General features: G+C 34.5%; 1 protein-coding gene across 2 annotated transcripts in view; it reads right to left on the minus strand.

Annotated features, from left to right (window-relative positions):
- The window catches only part of LOC145277534 (F-box and leucine-rich repeat protein 13-like), a 117,636-nt gene extending 98,588 nt beyond the window's left edge, over positions 1–19,048 (minus strand). The window contains exons 1-4 of one of the 2 annotated variants that reach the window (XM_080128986.1): positions 18,788–19,047; positions 17,000–17,103; positions 7,005–7,098; positions 3,519–3,586 (exon numbers count right to left, since the gene is read on the minus strand). In XM_080128986.1, coding sequence (XP_079985112.1) covers positions 3,519–3,586; positions 7,005–7,098; positions 17,000–17,103; positions 18,788–18,868 — 347 coding nt within the window. In that variant the 5' untranslated portion in view covers positions 18,869–19,047. Of the gene's footprint in view, positions 1–3,518; positions 3,587–7,004; positions 7,099–16,999; positions 17,104–18,787 lie in introns of both variants that reach the window. The other variant, XM_080128987.1, reaches the window with a different exon arrangement.
- Positions 19,049–19,306: the final 258 nt, after the last annotated feature.

Below are 19,306 nucleotides of genomic sequence, written 5' to 3' on the forward strand. Positions count from 1 at the left end.
CTACCGCAGATGTGCTGATGGTTATATCTCACAGGATTAGTGAATCTCTTGACAAAGGCTTCCTTTCTAGGGCAATTGCTCTTGACATATCAAAGGCCTTCGACAAGGTATGGCATAAGGGTCTACTTCACAAGATTTCCAGCTACGGTATAACTGGAAATGTTTTCTCAATCATTAAATCATTTCTCTCCGATAGGCTCATAAGAGTAGTGGTTGATGGACAAAAATCGGAGGCCTGCAGTATTAATGGGCCCAACTCTCTTCCTGATCTACATCAATGACCTCCCTAAACACATACTTAAATCATTCGTTAACATCTATGCTGATGACATGACCATCTACGGCAATACATCAAAGGCTGTAAATGACAAAGTTCTCTCTGATTCTCTCTCCTCTGATCTCGAGCGCGTGGTTCAGTGGGGGAAGACCTGGCTGATTACCTTTAATGCATCTAAAACCAAACTCCTATCCTTACATCATCAACGCTCTGATCCCCATCTGGCATCAATTGTGATGGATGGCTCTCGTCTGGGAGAGGCCCCGTGTTTTGACAAGCTTCTGGGTTTGACCTTTACTCCTGATCTGAAATGGAACACGTACATCAAGTCTGTTGCCAAGGTCGCTGGAAAGATGGTGGGATCCTTCTACCACTCCAGAAGATATCTCACTACTGATGCAATTCTCTATCTATATAAAAGCCAAGTACGTCCAAGGATGGAATACTGCTGCCATATCTGGACAGGAGCTGCTAAAAACAGCCTATCCTGCTTTGACAGAGTACAAAATAGACTTCGTGGCTTAGTGAGGGATGCCCTTTTCTCTACCCTGCAACCTCTCTCCCACAGAAGAGACGTTGCGAGCCTATCCTTGTTTTATCGTTATTTCCATGGCAGGTGCTCGTCTGAACTCCAATCTCTGGTCACCCCCTCGCCAATCTTTCACGAAAAACACCCGTCTAGCTGAATCCACTGTGAAAAATTTCCCCCATTCTTTATCTGTGCCTAAATCAAAACGTGGATTCCATGAACAAAGCTTCTTTCTTAGAACTGCACGCCTGTGGAACTCTGTTCCGTCTGCCTGCTTCCCACCTGACTACAACTTGGATGTCTTCAAGTCCAACGTTAACAAATTCCTAATGAACTGCCCCCTTAAGTAAACACTTCATCAAATCTCCACACTAACGTAATGTACTTGCAATAACCCTTATCCCTGAGTGGCTTCCGGGCCTTGATAAGTGGTGACCCCCATGTAAAAAAAAACAAACAAAAAAACCAATGGTACAACCTTGAAATATGTATATATAGTGTCATAATAAATATATATATATATATATATATATATATATATATATATATATATATATATATATATATATAATTATATATATATATATATATATATATATATATATATCTCACACACACACAAGGTGCCCTCAATAGGTTTCCAGGCTTTTTTTGTACATACATTTAAAATTGTTGTAGACTCTTGAAAAAAGAGGATGTTATTGCTATACATCCTATGAGATGACTGACTAATTTTTATGATTTCAGGTTCAAAAGAACAACTACAGCAGGAATTAGAATACACCCTACTAAAGAATGAGTGTCAACAGCTGGTGAATTTCCAAAATGCAATCTGAACGTGAGGACACTTTAGAAGGACCGTATTCAATAAAATTCTGTTTTAAACTTGGAAAAAAAATGCCACAGAAACGTATGGAATGCTTCAGACTGCTTTTGGACCATGTTGCATGAATCGACCATCACTTTTTTCTGTGGCATAAGAGATTCAAGAAAGCCATGGAGTCAGTGAGGGATGATGAGAGGTGTGGGAGAAGTAAGGAAGTCAGAACACTAGTTGATTGGCCAAATAAAGAATTTCATGGATAAGGGCAATAAGTGCACAGTTTGATGTGCATGAATCGAATATCAGTTTTTGAGTGGCATAAGAGAAGGCAGGTAGTCTGTGAGGGATGATGAGAAATGTGGGAGGAGTAAGGAAGTCAGAACACCAGATTTAATTGGATAAGGACTGTCGTGTGTCTATAGAGACAATAAGTGCACGGTTTAATGTCAGTGTGGGAACTGTATACACAAGTATTCATGAGAAATTGAAGATGTGGAAGATTTGCGTGAAGTTTGTTCCAAGAGTGCTCAGAGAAAATCAAAAAGACAGACATTGTCATGACAGCAGGGAGATGGTTGAACTGATCAATTCAGATCCCACAGTTCAGACTTTGTTCCCTGTGATTTTTGGTTATGCCCTAAGCTCAAGGAACACCTTAGAGGCTACCGTCATAAGACAATTGAGGAGATGAAAGAGGCTGTGATGAGTCATTGACACAAAAGAACTTCTATGGGCCTTCCAGAAGTTGATGGAATGGTACAGCAAATGCATTGCAGCCGAAGAAGATTACTTCAAAGGAGACTAGAGTTTAATGTGTATACTACTAATAAAAGTGCCAATACGAAAAAGTCTGAAACTTATTAAAGCACCTCGTATATTCAAAATAATAAATTATATTTTTGCATGTGTTTTGATGAAATTGTGGAAAGTGATAAGCATTTAATGAAGAAAATCAATGAGAGTATTTAATCCTCCTCAAATCAAATACTCTTATCTTTCATCTTGTTGCAATATTTTTGGCATAATGTAAGGGTAGATATTTATTTGCTTCCTATGCAGCAAGATGTGACACAAGGTCAGAAGGTGGGGTGTCAAGTCAATGCTCCCTAAAGAAAGAGCATGCTGACCTAGCAAAAATTGCTTAGACAGCCCCATCGGCATTCTCCAGTAGGGGAACGTCAGGCAGTAAACAATGAACTTACTCTACCCAAAAGCCAGGTTGCAAGACCTGAAGGGTGAACCTCCTAGGTGATACGTATATGACATATCTCGGTCCGACAGATATTAGGCCAGTTATCTGGTCTCGCACCTGTCGGGATGATTGTCAAGAACAGATTCTTGACTGGTACTTTCTACCCAAGTCTCGAAGCAACAAAAGTAGCAAGGAGACTCATAATAATGGAAGGGCAGAGATTTATATGCTGCTCACCTCAGCATGATGTGACACCACCTCAGCATGATGTAACACAAGGTCAGGAAAGTGAGAATGTCAAACAAGCTCCTCTAAAGGAGGGGCACTCTTGCCTAGCAAAAATTGCCTGGGCATCCTCTTCAGCATTCCCCGGTATTCCCTCAAGCAGCAAGCAATAAACTTACTCTACCTAAAAGGCTTCGTAGGATGAACCTTCTACGTGATACTCAGGCAAAGTACCTCGGACTGTGTAGCTCTAAAATGTCAGCAATATGGCTCTGGTTCGAAAATATGGATTAATGCTGCGAGTCACTTTCCACCATGAAAGTCTAAAGTAGTTCTTTTTGTCTTTGAAGATTTAATTTCAGGCTAAGAACTTCTACATTTGCTTCCAATAGTCAAAGTGATTATATCTGCATTTTTCCCAACATGATATAAATAATCAAAATAGAAAATCTCATAAGAAGCAATTACTTACTTTAATCCTTTTCGTTTTAACCGAGTATTAAAATGTCCGTAGGCTTTTGCAAACATTTCAGGTGTCGGCTGAAAAGAAGTCAGAAAAGTTTATCCTAAAGATAATATAGATCCAAATTTATCCAAAATGTTTGCAAAATAAATTGCTATTCTACAAAGTTTTTACTTTTTCATTTTTCTGCAAATTTATTTGTTCCAACAATGCATGGTATCTGTTATGGTTTTTCTAACTAATTCACTCTTCTACTTACAATATAGACCAGGAGAATACGTCTCTCGGCATTAGCACACAGCTTGTGCACGAGTCTTGTGTTCATGGCAGTCGGATTGACGTAGACCCACACCCTTCGCTTTTTGCATTTGCTTTTCTGTTTAATATATGTTGTTTCTCCTAGTTATTGAGTTGGGGTTTTTCCCCATATCCTCACGGGGCTACAACAGTATCACAACAGCCATATATTTTCCATACTGAAGCAGACGTTGAATTGACTCCAACTAGCACAGATAACAAAGTTGATAAAAATTGCATTATTAAATTAAATATATTTTTGTTAAAAAAAAACAGTGAATGTAAAAACCTAAGATGTTTTAAAATATGGCTGAACATCAGTTTTAGATATTATTTCTATTATTAAGACTACTTTTCTTATCTTAAGAATACTCAAATAAGATATATTGAAATTTCCTTAATCTGAAGAGTTTCAAAGAAATGCATTCTTCTCATCAGAGAAAAGATATTAGCAAATTAATATTATAGCGAAGCGATTAATTTGCTGGTACGTGCATTAATTGAAACAACATTATATGAAAAATAGTCATAAATGCAAAAAAAAATTGTGCAAAGAGTTAATAAAATCGGGAAAAAATATTTTTAAATAAAAGGAAAAATTAAAAGTCAAGGAATAAAAAAGATATGGAGTAGTTAAATATTTTTAATATGAAATGATGATAGGATACAAAGTTCTCATAAGAAAAATCTGGAATTATACTGTTGACAAGTAGATTCAAATTAAAATTCGAAATGTGTGTGATCAAGGTTTGTAGGTAAGCAGCCGAGGAGTAAAGATTATTTCGAACCATTAAAGTTTTTTTTACTCATAGAAAAGGCATAACAACTCCCATGGTTGTGAATTATGGTTTTAAGTAATAACAGAAAACATGATTTCCAAAAAATAATCAAAATAAATTACAACAGAAATGGACAAAATAAAAAGAAAAAATGCTGTTTGTTCATAACCCAGACAGCTTCCCTTGAAACAATTAGGTTATGCATAAAAAATGCACATTTAGATGCACTTAGACCGGAAAGAAGGAAGCTAGGCGCTAACCTCCTTCTCCTCCTCCTATTATTATTATTATTATCATTATTATTATTACTATTATTATTATTATTATTATTATTATTATTATTATTATTATTGTTATTATTATAGAAGTAAAAAATATTAAAATAAAAATAATGATAATTATAATGAAAATAATAAGAAAATACTACTAATAATAAATACATGATAATAATAATCATAAAAATATAATAATAAAAGTAGTAGTAGTAGTAGTAGTAGTAGTAGTAGTAGTAGTAGTAGTAGTAATAGTAGTAGTAGTAAATTTAACATATGAGCTAAAAGAAGTTAGCAGTAATTGTAATACATAAATAATTTTAAAATAAAACATAGGATTAGAAAAATGAAAATTGTATATTAAATCTTAGTTTTATAATGTTTTGGTAGAGTCTAGAAATTTATTTTACGGTTATAATAAAATATACAAAATTAAAAAAGACTAGAGAGAATTAAAGGATAAATGTCCCCTTATGGGTAATAGTGGGAGTAAAACAAGGAATTAAATATTAAAGTAAGAAATAAGGATCACTTTATCAGAAGATAAGCTTATCAATGCTATATCAGATGTGGAAGTTATTTCAAATTGGTGATTAGGCAGTTTACGAGATTTAATTGAGACTAAGTAATTTTAAAGTTACTGTATTTTGCCTTATGTTTGCATTGGAAAATTAGTTCGCTTTTCATATTAATCAGATTTACATTGAAGGAATAATGTTATCCTAACAGCTTCAGAAATACACAGGCGACAAGACTTAGAGCCTGGGGTATATGACTTAGATTTACTGAGAATAGCCCAGCTGATTGATATTCAAAAGATGGCAACAAAGTGGGTGCTAATTTACATTAAATTAATATAGAAAAGTGATCCACCACTTTTGAAATTATAATTTCTTCATATCTGGGAAACTACTCGTTTCTTGGAATTTGGTTGTCTCCCCTGTGGCCTTGCCAGACCACTAATGTATATATATATATATTACACATAAGATATACTAGCATGCCGCCCAGCATTGCCTGGTTGTAAAATATGCTTAAGTATTATAGAGTCAATTCTTTATTGATTATTATATTGTACCTAATATATAGTAGTGATTTCAAAGGTTAAAGCAAAAAAATATGACTTTGGTGTCATCAGCTAGAATCAAAACTAAAATGTTAGCTCTCCAGCATTATTCATTACCATATAACCAAAGGATAAACGGATATCCAGACTTTAAAAATTAATGCAGTTTTACGTATAAATGTATATTATATTTCCACATGCATAAAGGAGCACTTTAAGTCTACTTACACTTGCCAAGTTCCAATTTTTCAATTTTTACCCCTTAGCAGCTATTTTTACTGGCTAAAAACCAAATCGAATTTATCACTCCGACCTTCAGATGATTTTTCTGTTAGTTTTTATCTCAATCCACATGACTTTAATATCTAAATTATATTTCTATTTGTCTGTCTGTCTATTCCACTTTTTCTTGGATAGTACTGAGCTGATCTGCCTGAAGTCTTGCATGAACCTTTGCTAAGGTGCAGTGAACTAAGTATTATAGTATCTGTTCGATGCACAGTTAGGATTAATAGAGATTAATCACTATAATAGTAAATTTAATCTAGAGGTTTCTTTAGGTCTTCGATAGGTTAGATGATGATCTCGTTTTCACCTGGTATAGGGTCAGTTTAATGTGAGTTATTTAAAAAAATTATTTGTCTCTTCAGCATTTCCCATTTTAAGAAGTGACATTTGATGCAGGGTTAATTATGGACACAAATACTGCACTTTAAAATATTTATTTGCAGAAAATATTAAAAAATTTGCATTTTGGATAAATTAGGCCCAAGGCTATTCAAAAGTGCAAGAAAAGGGGTGTTGTTGGTTATCTTTTTTCGAAATAACTAGAAAATGCCTATCCTACTCTTAACTAAAATCATCTCAGTCACCATAATTACCACATTTACTCCAGAGACCATCTTTCTTAAAATTTCCCAAATGGTTAAAAAAAAAAAAACATTATTGAAATACATCCGTATACAATAAAATGAGAGATTCAGAATTAGTTATTTATAAAAGCAAAATACTTCAAGTCAAGAAATTGAGACAGCCAAAGAAAATTTTCAGTTTTCTGGAAATTTTCACTAACAAATCTTACTTTATCTTCTTCCTCGGTTCCAAAGAGGAAATCAAAGCCTTGTTTTGGTATAAATCTCCGTCTTGGTCGCATGTGCTCTTCCACAAACATATCCCTGTGGCGAAGAAAGGAATACACTTTATTCTGTGCTTCTGCAGCATAATGGGATTTCAAACAAATGTATTGCAAGTTAAAAAAAAACAACACTACATCTATTACAAAAAATAATCCAATAGAAAAATAATTAGAAGTAAAAATAAAATTTATCAAATTATAGAGGTTTATATGTTTTAATAGAAGTGTTCTTAAAATCCAAGGGGGGTAACAGCAGATTATCTTTTTAACTTATTCCCCTTGCTTTTTTTGCTTTCAATGAAAATCCACCATTTCAAAATAGAAAATATCGGACCAATACCATCTATAATTTTTTGTGAAAAATAGATGCAGCACATCTTCTACTCGACCATTTTTCATAATTTTTGGAATTTATGCTAATTTCGACATGACACATAAGTATGTAATCATGCTTTCACTTGAAATGCATTAGTTTAAAACGGATCGGCAAGCCCTGGCCCGCAGGCCGGATTTGGCCTGAAAGTGAATTTTGTACAACCCACCATCTTATCCTGGACACAATTTAATATAGGCAAATCAAACCAAAGTGACAGTTGAGGGCCTGAATGTATTGCGTCAAAATTAAAAAAAAAATCCTTTCTGTTACTTGGAGATTACCATACTTTTTGTTCTTTTTCTTTTCCAGAAATTTTTTTGTGTGAACAAAAACAAGCCCATGGAAGCTAAGAGAAGAAAAGTGGATTTGGAGTGACGAACCTTTAACAATGCCTTTTGCAAAATGTGTTTGCTTAATTTGTCAAGAAACCATTGCTGTTAAAAAAAATTTCAAATATTAAATAGCATTATGAAACTCGGCATAATCATTACAACATTTTTACCAAAATAACACGAGAATAAGAAGTTGCACCGTTGAAAAATAATTTAATAAAGCAATCATCCTTTTTTACGAGAAAAATTGAAGAAAGTGACCAAAACCCTCGTGCTAGCTACAAGGTGTCAAAACTAATTGCAGAAAGGATGAAACCTTTTACTGATGGAGAGTTCTTCAAAGAATTATTGTTAAAAGTAGTAGATATTGTTTGTCCAGAAAAAAAGGGAATTATTTTCTGCTATCAGCTTGTCAGCAAGAACAGTACAAGATTATTGAAGAACTGGCAGCAAATATCAGAAGTGACTTCGAGGGCATTGTAAACAATCCGGAGTATTATTCCATTGCTATCAATGAAACCACTGATATGAAGGATACTTGTCAACTTGCAGTGGTTGTGAGGGGTGTAATACCAACATTTGATATTGTGGAAAAATTTGTGAAACTAATTCCTATGAAAGACACTAGCACTGGAGTGGATATTTTGCAAAGCATAATAAAATGAATTACTGTGCGAGCCTTTTCTAGTCTCACACAAAAACACACATTAACATTTCAAGCTATATTACTTGTCGCATACATATGCGCACACAAACATACGCACCCACGTCCACACACGTACACATATTCCCATTCGCATACATACACTCACATTCACGTGTATATACACACACGCTAACATACACACATGTACTTACACATGCGCATACGAACGCACACATGGACGACGTCACTTCCGCTTTCAAAGGAAATCCACACATGCACAAAAGACACTCCGGAAATGAGTATAAAAGAAAGAGCAATAAGCGGCTCCTTCTTTTAGGCCCAGCTTTCGAGCTGGTCGGTCTACGGACCGACCGCGTACCTCACGCCATTTATTACTATGTGGGACAAAAAGCTAACAGACCGTACGTAGACTTTATACGCTTTCTCTCTCCATGAACTGGATGGACATTCTCACTCTTTCTCTCTCTATCTACTACTGGTCCCTGAGAACACCTTCGCGTAGCTGACTGCTAACTGATGTCAACTCTCTATCCTTTTCTTTGTCTACACGATGGACTGCCATTTCTCGTTCTATTACATTACTCACTTCTTTTCCCACGCGCGAACAAACGATAGTGACCCGAACTTAAGATGAACACACATTTCCTTTTCTTTCTACAACACCAGTCCCGCAACGAACGATGGTTACACCTGCGCGGACATGAACACATGTTATATCTAAAACATGCATTCTTTCAACAGTAAATAAACAACGTTTATCTTATCCATCAATTGAGTTTTCCTTTCCTTCAATTCCATTTGTTTCATTATTCTTTTGTAACGGGATTGGGATTTATATGTCCTAGTCCCTTACACCCTTACATTACTGAAATGAATCAGGATTTATTGATATAAAAATAATCAAACTTCATTGCATTATTGATCAAGAAGCTTTGTGTGCAAAATCAATGATTTTTAAGGACATAATGGCAGTGGTTACGAAAACAGTGAATTTTATATTATCAAGAGGACTAAATCACTACCAATTTTAAGAATTTCTGAAACAAATCAAAGCAGAATATGGCGACCTTATATATTTTCAAATGTTCGATGGCTTACCTGCAAAAAATGCATTGAGAGAAAAGATTTCCATGTTTTTAGAGGCGAAAGAATAAGATAATTCTCACTTTCAATATCCACAGTGGGTTGTCAAGTTAGCTTTTTTAATGGACATCACGACACACATGAACACTGTGAATTTTGAGCGTGAAGGAAAGAAAAAGGTTGTATTTGAGATGTTTGGTGAAATTATTGCTTTTGAGAGAAAGCTTCGATTGGTAATCACAGCTTCAAAAAGGAAACTCTCATTTCCCAAGTCTCAAAAATTACAAAAGATATCTTTGTGAGCTCTATTATTATTATTATTATTATTATTATTATTATTATTATTATTATTAGGAATCTGAAAAGCGGGGTTTTCTTTCATTTTGCTGACTTCCAGAAATATAGAATTCTGTTTGAGTTATTTGGAATTCCTTCTGAAAAAAATGTGGAGCAAAAATTGGAGAAGAATATTAGTTGGGGTTACTTGACTTGCAGTGCAACGAATCTTTGAAATCAAAATTTCATTTTGAATCCACTGCTGAATTTACAAGAAATATATATTGCCATTGCCAAGAAAATATAAAAACACTAGCATTTCAGCCCGGCGTTGCCCGGGTGTTTGGATGTGTATGTTGAGCAAAAAAAAAAACAACAAAACAAAAAAAAGCAGTCAATTTTTTTAACTTTGATCCCTATTATGACCCCTTGTTTTGGGCTCAAATTAATTTATTAAGTTAGATCCATGTCCAAGGAACCTATATCTAAAATTTCAAGTGGTTAGACCCAAAATTCTCGGAGGAGTTTGGTAGAGTTCTCAAAGGTCAAATCGTTGAACTTTGATCACTTAATCGCCAAATTTCTGGCCAAAAACCGATCACATCGATTTTCCCAAATCTCAGTACCCTGTATATCAAATTTCGAGTCTGTAGACTTTAAATTGACAGAGTTATTGCATAGGGAAATGTACACACACAGACACACACACACAGACACGTTCACTTTTATAGATATACTAGCATTTCAGCCCAGCGTTTCCCGGGTGTTTGGATGTGTATGTTGAGCAAAAAAATAAAATAAATGAAAAGTGGTAGTAGGAAGGCAGACTCGAACCCGTACCGCAAAGGAGGAAAAGAACGGAGTAAAACCTAGCGTTTATGCTGTTACGACCACCACCAAACCGGAAGCGACATTTTTTAAAATTAAGGCTAGAAAATCTAAAGGAGAGGATAGCTTTCAAAATATCGGCGGAAAAATTGACCCCCCCCCCTGTAGAAAAATGCCTAGTTGAAGGGGAAGATATTAATGTTTTTAGCCAATTTTTCGATATTTGTTGTATGAAAGATCGAACTTAAAAACGATACTGATCTTGGTAAAATCCGTCGCTTCTATTGAAAGTTTAAGGCAGACATGCAAACAGACATACATACATACATTTATATATTCGTAACTAAAAATTTTCGACCCAAACTGATGAAAAAGCTTGCCCTATCTCTGAATACCCTTTATGTAAAATTTCAAATATTTAGACCAGAAATTGTCCGAGTAATTTGGAAGAGACCGCAGAGGTCAATTTTTTTAAACTTTGATCCCTATTATGACCCCTTAAAATTTCTTGTTTTGGGCTCAAATTGATTTATTAAGTTAGATCCATGTCCAAGGAACCTATATTTAAAATTTCAAGTACATACACACAAAATTGTCAGAGGAGTTTGGTAGAGTTCTCAAATGTCAAATCGTTGAACTTTGACCTCTTAATCGCCAAATTTCTGGCCAAAAACAGATCACATCGATTTTCCCAAATCTCAGTACCCTGTATATCAAATTTCGAGTCTGTAGACTAAAAATTGACAGAGTTATTGCGTAGGGAAATGTACATACACACACACACACGTTCACTTTTATATATATATATAGATAGATAGACTAGCATGGGTGCCCGGCGTTGCCCGGGTGTTTGGTGGTGTATGCTGCGCAAAAAAAAAACAAAAAAAAAACGGTCAATTTTTTTAACTTTGACCCCTATTATGACCCTCTTAACATTTATTGTTTTGGGCTCAAATCAACTGGTTGGCTGGTTGTTTTTGTTTTACGGCATATCAACCTTTTCAGGTTATTTAATGCCGAATCTAGTTATTTTGAGGAACGATTTTTAATGGAGTATATTTTTTTAAGTCAGATTTTATTTAACCCATAGTTGGGACCCTAACAGGTACTATCACTCCGGGTCAGAGTGGACCTGGGAGCAATGGCAATTAAAGGGTGGCTCCACACTCCCCAAAGCCTGCAAGGTGGGGCCTCACCATCGGATATAGTTTTAGGTCATATCCAGGACCGGCTCAAATCAAGTTATTAAGTTAGATCCATGTCCAAGGAACCTATATCTTAGAGTTATTGCGTAGGGAAATGTACACAGACACACAGACAGGCAGACAGACACACACACAGACACGTTCACTTTTATAGATAGACAGATAGATAGATAGATAGATAGATAGATAGATAGATAGATAGATAGATTTTGGTTAATGCGAAACTGATTATATCATTATTTGGAAATACATATGTTTGTGAACAATTTTTTTCCAAAATGAAATATACTAAAAGTCATTTGAGAACACTTAGATGATGTTTTGCTCCTGTCATCGACAAATATTTCATCTGATGTGAAACCTTTTTCTGTCAATGTTTTTTTGTTTTTTTTTAATATTTAAACGTAATTCATTTTATATGGCAATCTATTTTTTTTTTAATAAAGTTTATTTATTGATTAGTGGGAGAGGGGGCGCCTGACCTTGCCGGTTCATAAAATACATTTAAAATATATTTTAATTCATTCAGATTTCGTATTTATTATTACACAGCAAATTTTCTATTGAATATTATATTGTACCTAATATATAGTAGTGGGTAAAACTTGCAGAGAATGCTCTGTCCTACAGTTGTTTTAAAAATGGAACAGAAATTTAAATTTTGTTCCGTTTTAATTTTTTCTTTTTAAAATTGCGCATATGCCCTCCAAAAAATCGAAAGAATAACATTCCACAATCATACTTTTTATTTTAGGTTGGTGTAAAAATAATGTTGTTTTTTGAAGTGAAGTTGAACATTAAAAAATGACATTAGTTTTGCACCAACCTAATACATAAAAAAAATGAAAGATTTTTTTATAAAAATAAAATTTTATATTATTTAATTGGAATTCATTATTGAGATGAGTTTTATTTATTAATTTATTTATTGCAGACTATTATCCTCATCTTTTCTTAGTTGTTTCACAACGTTTTGACCATCTATTCCTCTGGTCTTTGTCAGGTGATAGCCACGACGGGATAGGAACTCCGAATCTCTTACACTCTCTTTTGTGTAACTTGGTGAACAACTTCCTCTCCATTATTCTCCTGATAAACCTATTTCCTTTTTTGTTTTTGTTATATTTTACTTCCTAACACGGAGGAGGGGGGGTGCACATCGATAGTATCACAATGGGGACAGTTTATCTTGATCCATTTTTGTAATAGAAAAATTATCCAAAATGGATAGCAAAAGAACTTTATCGTAGAGAAAAACATATCCAATTGTGAATATTAAATGTAACAGTATGAATCATCAGAGGAGATTAGGATTGTAAAGAATTCCAGGTAAAGAATGGTAGTATTAATTCAGTCAAGGTCTGCAGTGGTCCTCCTCACATGTCAAGATAAAAAGCTATGAGTGAAAAATTCAAAGATATTCAATATATTTCATACAACGATCCTAGTACCTGCCTATTTTTATGACTCCTGGCTGTAAATATAATCGTCCAAATCTTTGTGCTCATGTAACATTGCCGTTACACTTTATTTTAGTAATCCATAAAAATAAAACTGGAAATAAATAAATAAAAATCCGGGTCGGCATTTTTCCTTTTTTAACAAAAGCATTTATTTCCATTACTTTCGGTACCACTTAAAAATGTCTGTCTCTACCACATGTTCATTTTACCTGGGTTGCATTTCTCCTTCCCCCAATCGCACTTTACACGTCTATTTTCTTCAATGCGCATTCTGCTTCTCCTGACCATGTGGTGCATTTTTTCTCCTTTTTTTCCTTTTTCTTCTCGCGTACATTTCCTAGTTTGCATATGCGCATTTTTTGGCTACTGCTGCTGCTAATGTTTTCGCAAGCCAGCTATCCTTTGCTGCTGCTGATACTTTCCCCACACACTCATATGCATTATGTTACACTCATACCCTGTAAAATTATACTAAAAACGTTTATAACAAATAATTCTTGATTTGAAAACAGCCGTGTTGTAGTTTTCAGGGAAGTATTCCCATAGTTATGTGTTCCACAGATGAGAAGGTTTGGGAAAAAAACTCTGTTTATGGAAATTTTGTTTGAGTTAGGGTCATGGAAAAAGAAAGGAAAGTTTTAAGCAGTTGTAGTAAAAAGTAGAGTTCTTGCTGTGAATATTTTACAAAGAGGAACTGAGGGTTGGAACTTAGTCGAGCACCTGCCATGGATATAATGATAGAGTAGAGAAAGATGTCTCTTCCATGAGAAATGGGCTAAAAGTCACTCAGAAATAAGATTTAATTAGATAAATCAATTGTGAGTTGAATGATGCAGAATATTATGAGAAGATTGAAAATGATGAATGGAATGAACAAATTACTGATAAGATTTATGACATGTATTTGTTAACATTGGATTTAAAGATAATTATGTTGTAGCCCACAAGGAAGCAATCTCATGATGACGTGTTCCACAGATGAAAAGTTCTTGGAAATAAACTCTATTCATGGAAATTCTGTTTGATCACACAGAGAAAAAAATGAAAGTTTGTTGCTGCTGTGGCAGAAGAAAGAGTTCTTGCTCTGAATATCTTACAGGATATTGGATATTGTGGACATTTTTACCTAATGAAATGATTAAAAATAATAAATGAAATGAATAAAATTTTATTGCTTATGAGGACAGTTTGTGACAAGAATTTGTTCACATTGGACTTGAAGATAGCAATGTCGTAGTCTGCAGGGAAGCAACTCTGTGATAATGTGTTCTAGAGATGGAAAAAAGTTCTTGGAAAAACTCTTTATGGAAATTTTGCTTGACGTAGGCATGCAAAGAAAGAAAAGACAGTTCGTTAGCAATAGAAAGGTGTGCTCTTGCTGTGCATTTCTTGCAAGCAGGAAACAGAGATCGGAGCTGAGTTGAGCACCTTCTATGAAAATAATTATAAAAATGAATAAAAAAAAGTTTGATTACTTATGGGGACGGTTTATGACAAGTATCTGTTGCACTTGGATTTGAAGATGACCATGTTGTAGATCACACAACAAAATTAAATAATAAAGCCCAATGTGCATTTATTTATATACAAGTTGAAAATTAAATGACCCAAAAAACATGGATGCAAGCTATCAAAAAAGATTTTCGAAAATGGAATTTAAACAATATTGTTTGATAATTTGACCGAGTCAAAACAATTCATTTTGGTCAGGAAGTCAATAGCTTCTGAAGATACTGACTTCCTGACCAAAAGTGCACCAAACACTGATGTTATTGTTTTTTTGTTTTTTTGTTTTTTTTTTGTTTCTTTTCTCTTTGCAAAGCTTAAATAATATGATTCTCAGGCAACGGCGGGTCACCAGGAAAAGAAGCGGGGGATTGACAATGTGATTGTTGATTGTGTTTCTGGAATTTCAGCCTAGGGAAAGAATGCTGTCAAATAGATTGAGTTGCAATAGAATTTAATATCGTAAGTAATAAACTAGGTTGGAATGCTAGTTACAAAAGCAAAAGTTAATTTAGAATAAATTAATGCATTTTTAGTTTTACTAAAACAAAGAGCAACGTAGTTGATGACATCAGAGAAAACAGAAAGAATTGTATATATGTGTAGTCAGTTAAAGACTCGGTAAGCTAGCCACTGGTTAGTTAGAGGACAGGAGCGGTTTGGTCTCTTGGTCATGGAAATTAATGGGCACAATATAGCAAAATGTCAAATGTAAGAAGTGTTGTGTAACTCAGATACGGAATCCAGGAACATAGAGTAAATATTTATATAAAAAATATGTTAATTATATTTTTTAAAGTGTTTTCCTTTTGAAGTAAAGAAAAGAAAGATGGAAGAACTATGAAAAGAAGAAAGGAAAACAAAACAAGGTATGTGTCCTTTTACTGGTATCCCCACAGAAAATGTTATTCTTCATTTTGTTTAAAGAACTGCCTCATATCTCATATATTATTTTCCCGTCCTGAACTGTATTTGAATGTATATACATCCACAACGAAATTTAGATAGACCAAGTGACACAATGCTGCTAGACAACCACACGTATACATAAACGCCATTACATACATGCATACCCTGCTATGTAACCCAAGACTCAATTATGTTCTGTAAAGTCTGAAACAAAAAGAAAAATTATCCCCTAAAAAACAAACACCATGAATAAATATTTGAAAATATAAAGAACTTGAAGCATAAAATCTTTTTCTAAAATGACTCGATTCAGCAATATATAACCTGGAAAGGGTTGATTCGTTATAAAACAAAATAGTCAAACGAAATATCCAGTTATCAAATTCAATTTTCAATTTATGACAATATTTAATTTGGGTTGCTTAGTTTGTGTTATTCATAATGTTTTATTGTGACTCGAATACAAGTCATATGACCTTTTAAATTGATTATTTGTTGAAATAAAATTTGTCAATTTCTTTTAATTAATTAATCTATAATTAATTAATTCAACTCAATTAATCTATTAATATTGCACCAACAAACTAATCACCATGTCACAAGAAGCTAAAAAAAATAGCTGATATAAAACACACACACCAAACTAAAGCAACCACAATATTGTATAAATTATTAATATTTGTGATTATATCATTATTTTCGATAGCATTGGTTTGTAGCGTGGTCCCTGGCCTTGTAGAGGCAATTTTTGACGATGATAGTGTCTTTGAGTATGGCCATGAACCACAGCAAATTTGATATAAAATGTGCACAAGATGAATAAGGCTGATATGTGAGTATTTGAGTTCTTTTCTTTTGCAACTTGCCTTCCTCAACCCAAAGGGTATGAGGGGGTGTTAGTAAGTGACATTCTTGGCTGGTAAAGTCTGAAGAAAACTGATTTTGTTGATCAAATCGTATAAGTATTTCTAAGTTAGTACTGACTTATTACTTTCACATATACGTGTAACGTTTTGGGGGTTGAAACGATTTTCATTAGTAAAAAAAAAAAAGGCATATGACTAATTGCTTACTCTCTTTCCTTCTTAAAATTCATTTTCCTCTTCACTCTCCAAAGCAAGAAAGTGAGTTCACACCTTTCTGTGAAAACCTTCTTGCTTTGGAGAATGGAGAGTAAAGTGAATTCCAACAAAGTAGAGAAGTAAAGAGAGTAAGCGATTAGAGTCCTATGTTTTTTAGCATTTGTAAGAATCACTTCAGGGTTAAGTCACCACAGGATCATTGTTTTATACTCACCATTCGATACACTCCAGTCCATTTTCTTTTATAAACATCAGCTTCTCAATAATAAATTTGTGTGGATCTTGTGGACACATCACTGCTAAACCTGTCAGGAGAGCCTGAAATACGAATTTAAAAAAAAACAAAAAACATTTAGTCACGATAGATATTTTACAATTTAAATTATTTTAGTTAAATCCTATTTTAGTTACTTAACCACGAAATGGGTTCGAGATTGACAAACAATTTATTGTTGCTTCAAATGATATTTCCTTCGCAAATCTGCCCCTGCTCACCCTATGTTTTGCCAACCGTACCAATATGAAGATGAACAAACATTTTGCTACTCAACTCCCCCCTTATATATCTGATCGCTATCACAGTAACCCTGTATGCATTAGAGGCAATATGCGCTGTTTGGAGCGAATAAAAGTTTTTATTTGTTTAAAAAAAATGGCAACTTTTTACATTAGGTCAATCTCCACAATTTTCTTTAAAACGACCACTTTTATAGGTTTTCGACTATGCCGAATAAGAAAATCTCAATTAAATTTTGTAGACACACATAGTTTTCGAGATGTAAAGACCTGTATCATGCACTATAATTCACTCACTGGCCGCGGGCCGCCATGTTTGTACACACGTGCGATAAACAAATCTACTTCTTTGCAACCGACACTGCCACATAGCGGGAACAAATCCACTTTTCTGCAACTGACACTGCCCCCCTCCCCTACAATTTTATTTTTTGTAGTATTTGTGGGTGAGTATGCTGACAACGAATATTACAGTTAAATTTGGGGCAAATACCCCCCTCAATGGGAGTGTTTATTCTGAAAGCCGTTTTTAACATGGGGAGGTTGGGTGTGTTTATTCAGAAAGCCGTTCTTAACATGAAATTACTCAAGGAAGTGGAAAACGTCGTAATTATTTTGTTTTACACGAATACACATTACTAATTTCTCGGTTGTGAAAAAAAAAAGTGGATTTGTTTCCGCTAGGTGGCGGTGGCGGTTGCAGAGAAGTAGATCTGTTTGTCGCGCACGCGCGTACAAACATGGCAGTTAGTACATTACAGTGCATAATGCAGGTCTTTATATCTCGAAAACTATTTGTCTCTGCAAAATTTGAATGAGATTTTCTTATTCAGCATCGTCAAAAACCTTGGAAAATAGTCATTTTAAAGAAAATTGTGAAGGAGAACCTAATGTAAAAAAAATACCAATAAATAAATAAAAGGAATCGTATCCGAATCATATAAAATCAATATTTACTTGTAGTAAACATGGCGCCGATCTAAAACTTGAAGTAACCGGAATTGGAGATTTAAAAAAAAAATGTTTAAGTTATTGCAACCTGCTAAACCGTTCCTTACTAGAAAATGTTACCCTTAAAAAGGAGAGGAGGGGGGTAAAACTTGGAGTTACCTATCTTCTTGATTTATTTATACCGTCCATCTTTTTGCCGGTCGACTTGTTTTAAAGCGTGCGTGTTCGATTAGACTTGCTATAACACCCCACCCCCCGCCATTAGAACATGATCATAAGTAGATAAAAATAAGTTTGAGAAGGAAGGGGTGAGTTTATTGCTAATTGCTTGGGGCACCCCAACCAGGGAAGTACTCGGACATTTTTTTTTTCAGGCCAAAGTGCTTTTTAGCGCTAACTTTTCACATCCCATTTTCCCGACTTTGTGTCACATCTTACCGCCGTGGAAGGAAGAATATAAACTTCGCAAATCAAAACTATAAAATAAAAAAAAAAAATAGCCTTATTATTCACTGGTGTGAACACTTTGTCTTACCTCGCATATTTCGGCAATCTGATTATCCTTAATGTACTGCCACATTTCAGGCGAGATGCTTTTTAGTTGGAGAACGGCCATAGCTATAACTCCATGTGCACACGCTTCCTTAGTAACGTCCCTTAGCAACGAAAGCGCACCGACGTTTTTGATACACGAATGCCAATGGTTATAATAGACATTCCTTTTTCGACTCTTGTATGTGCCATAAATATTTTTAAAAGTTACTATGGGCGTAGTTATTGGCGAATACGGTACCGATGTGTGGTTCTGGTCCTCTGTAACACACACACACACACACACACACACACACACACACACACACACACACACACACACACACACACAAACGCGCGTGCGCACACACACACACACATAAATACAGACTCACACAAGCATACACACACAAGCATAGAAATAGGGGAAATTGATAAAATAAAATTGAATTGCAATATTTATTAATCCATCAAACATACAAACAAGGAATTATAATTTTTTTTTTTTTTAATATTTAATCCA

This window comes from Euprymna scolopes, chromosome 6, assembly GCF_053919585.1.
Source record: "Euprymna scolopes isolate OS-2025 chromosome 6, ASM5391958v1, whole genome shotgun sequence".
Taxonomy (NCBI): domain Eukaryota; kingdom Metazoa; phylum Mollusca; class Cephalopoda; order Sepiida; family Sepiolidae; genus Euprymna; species Euprymna scolopes.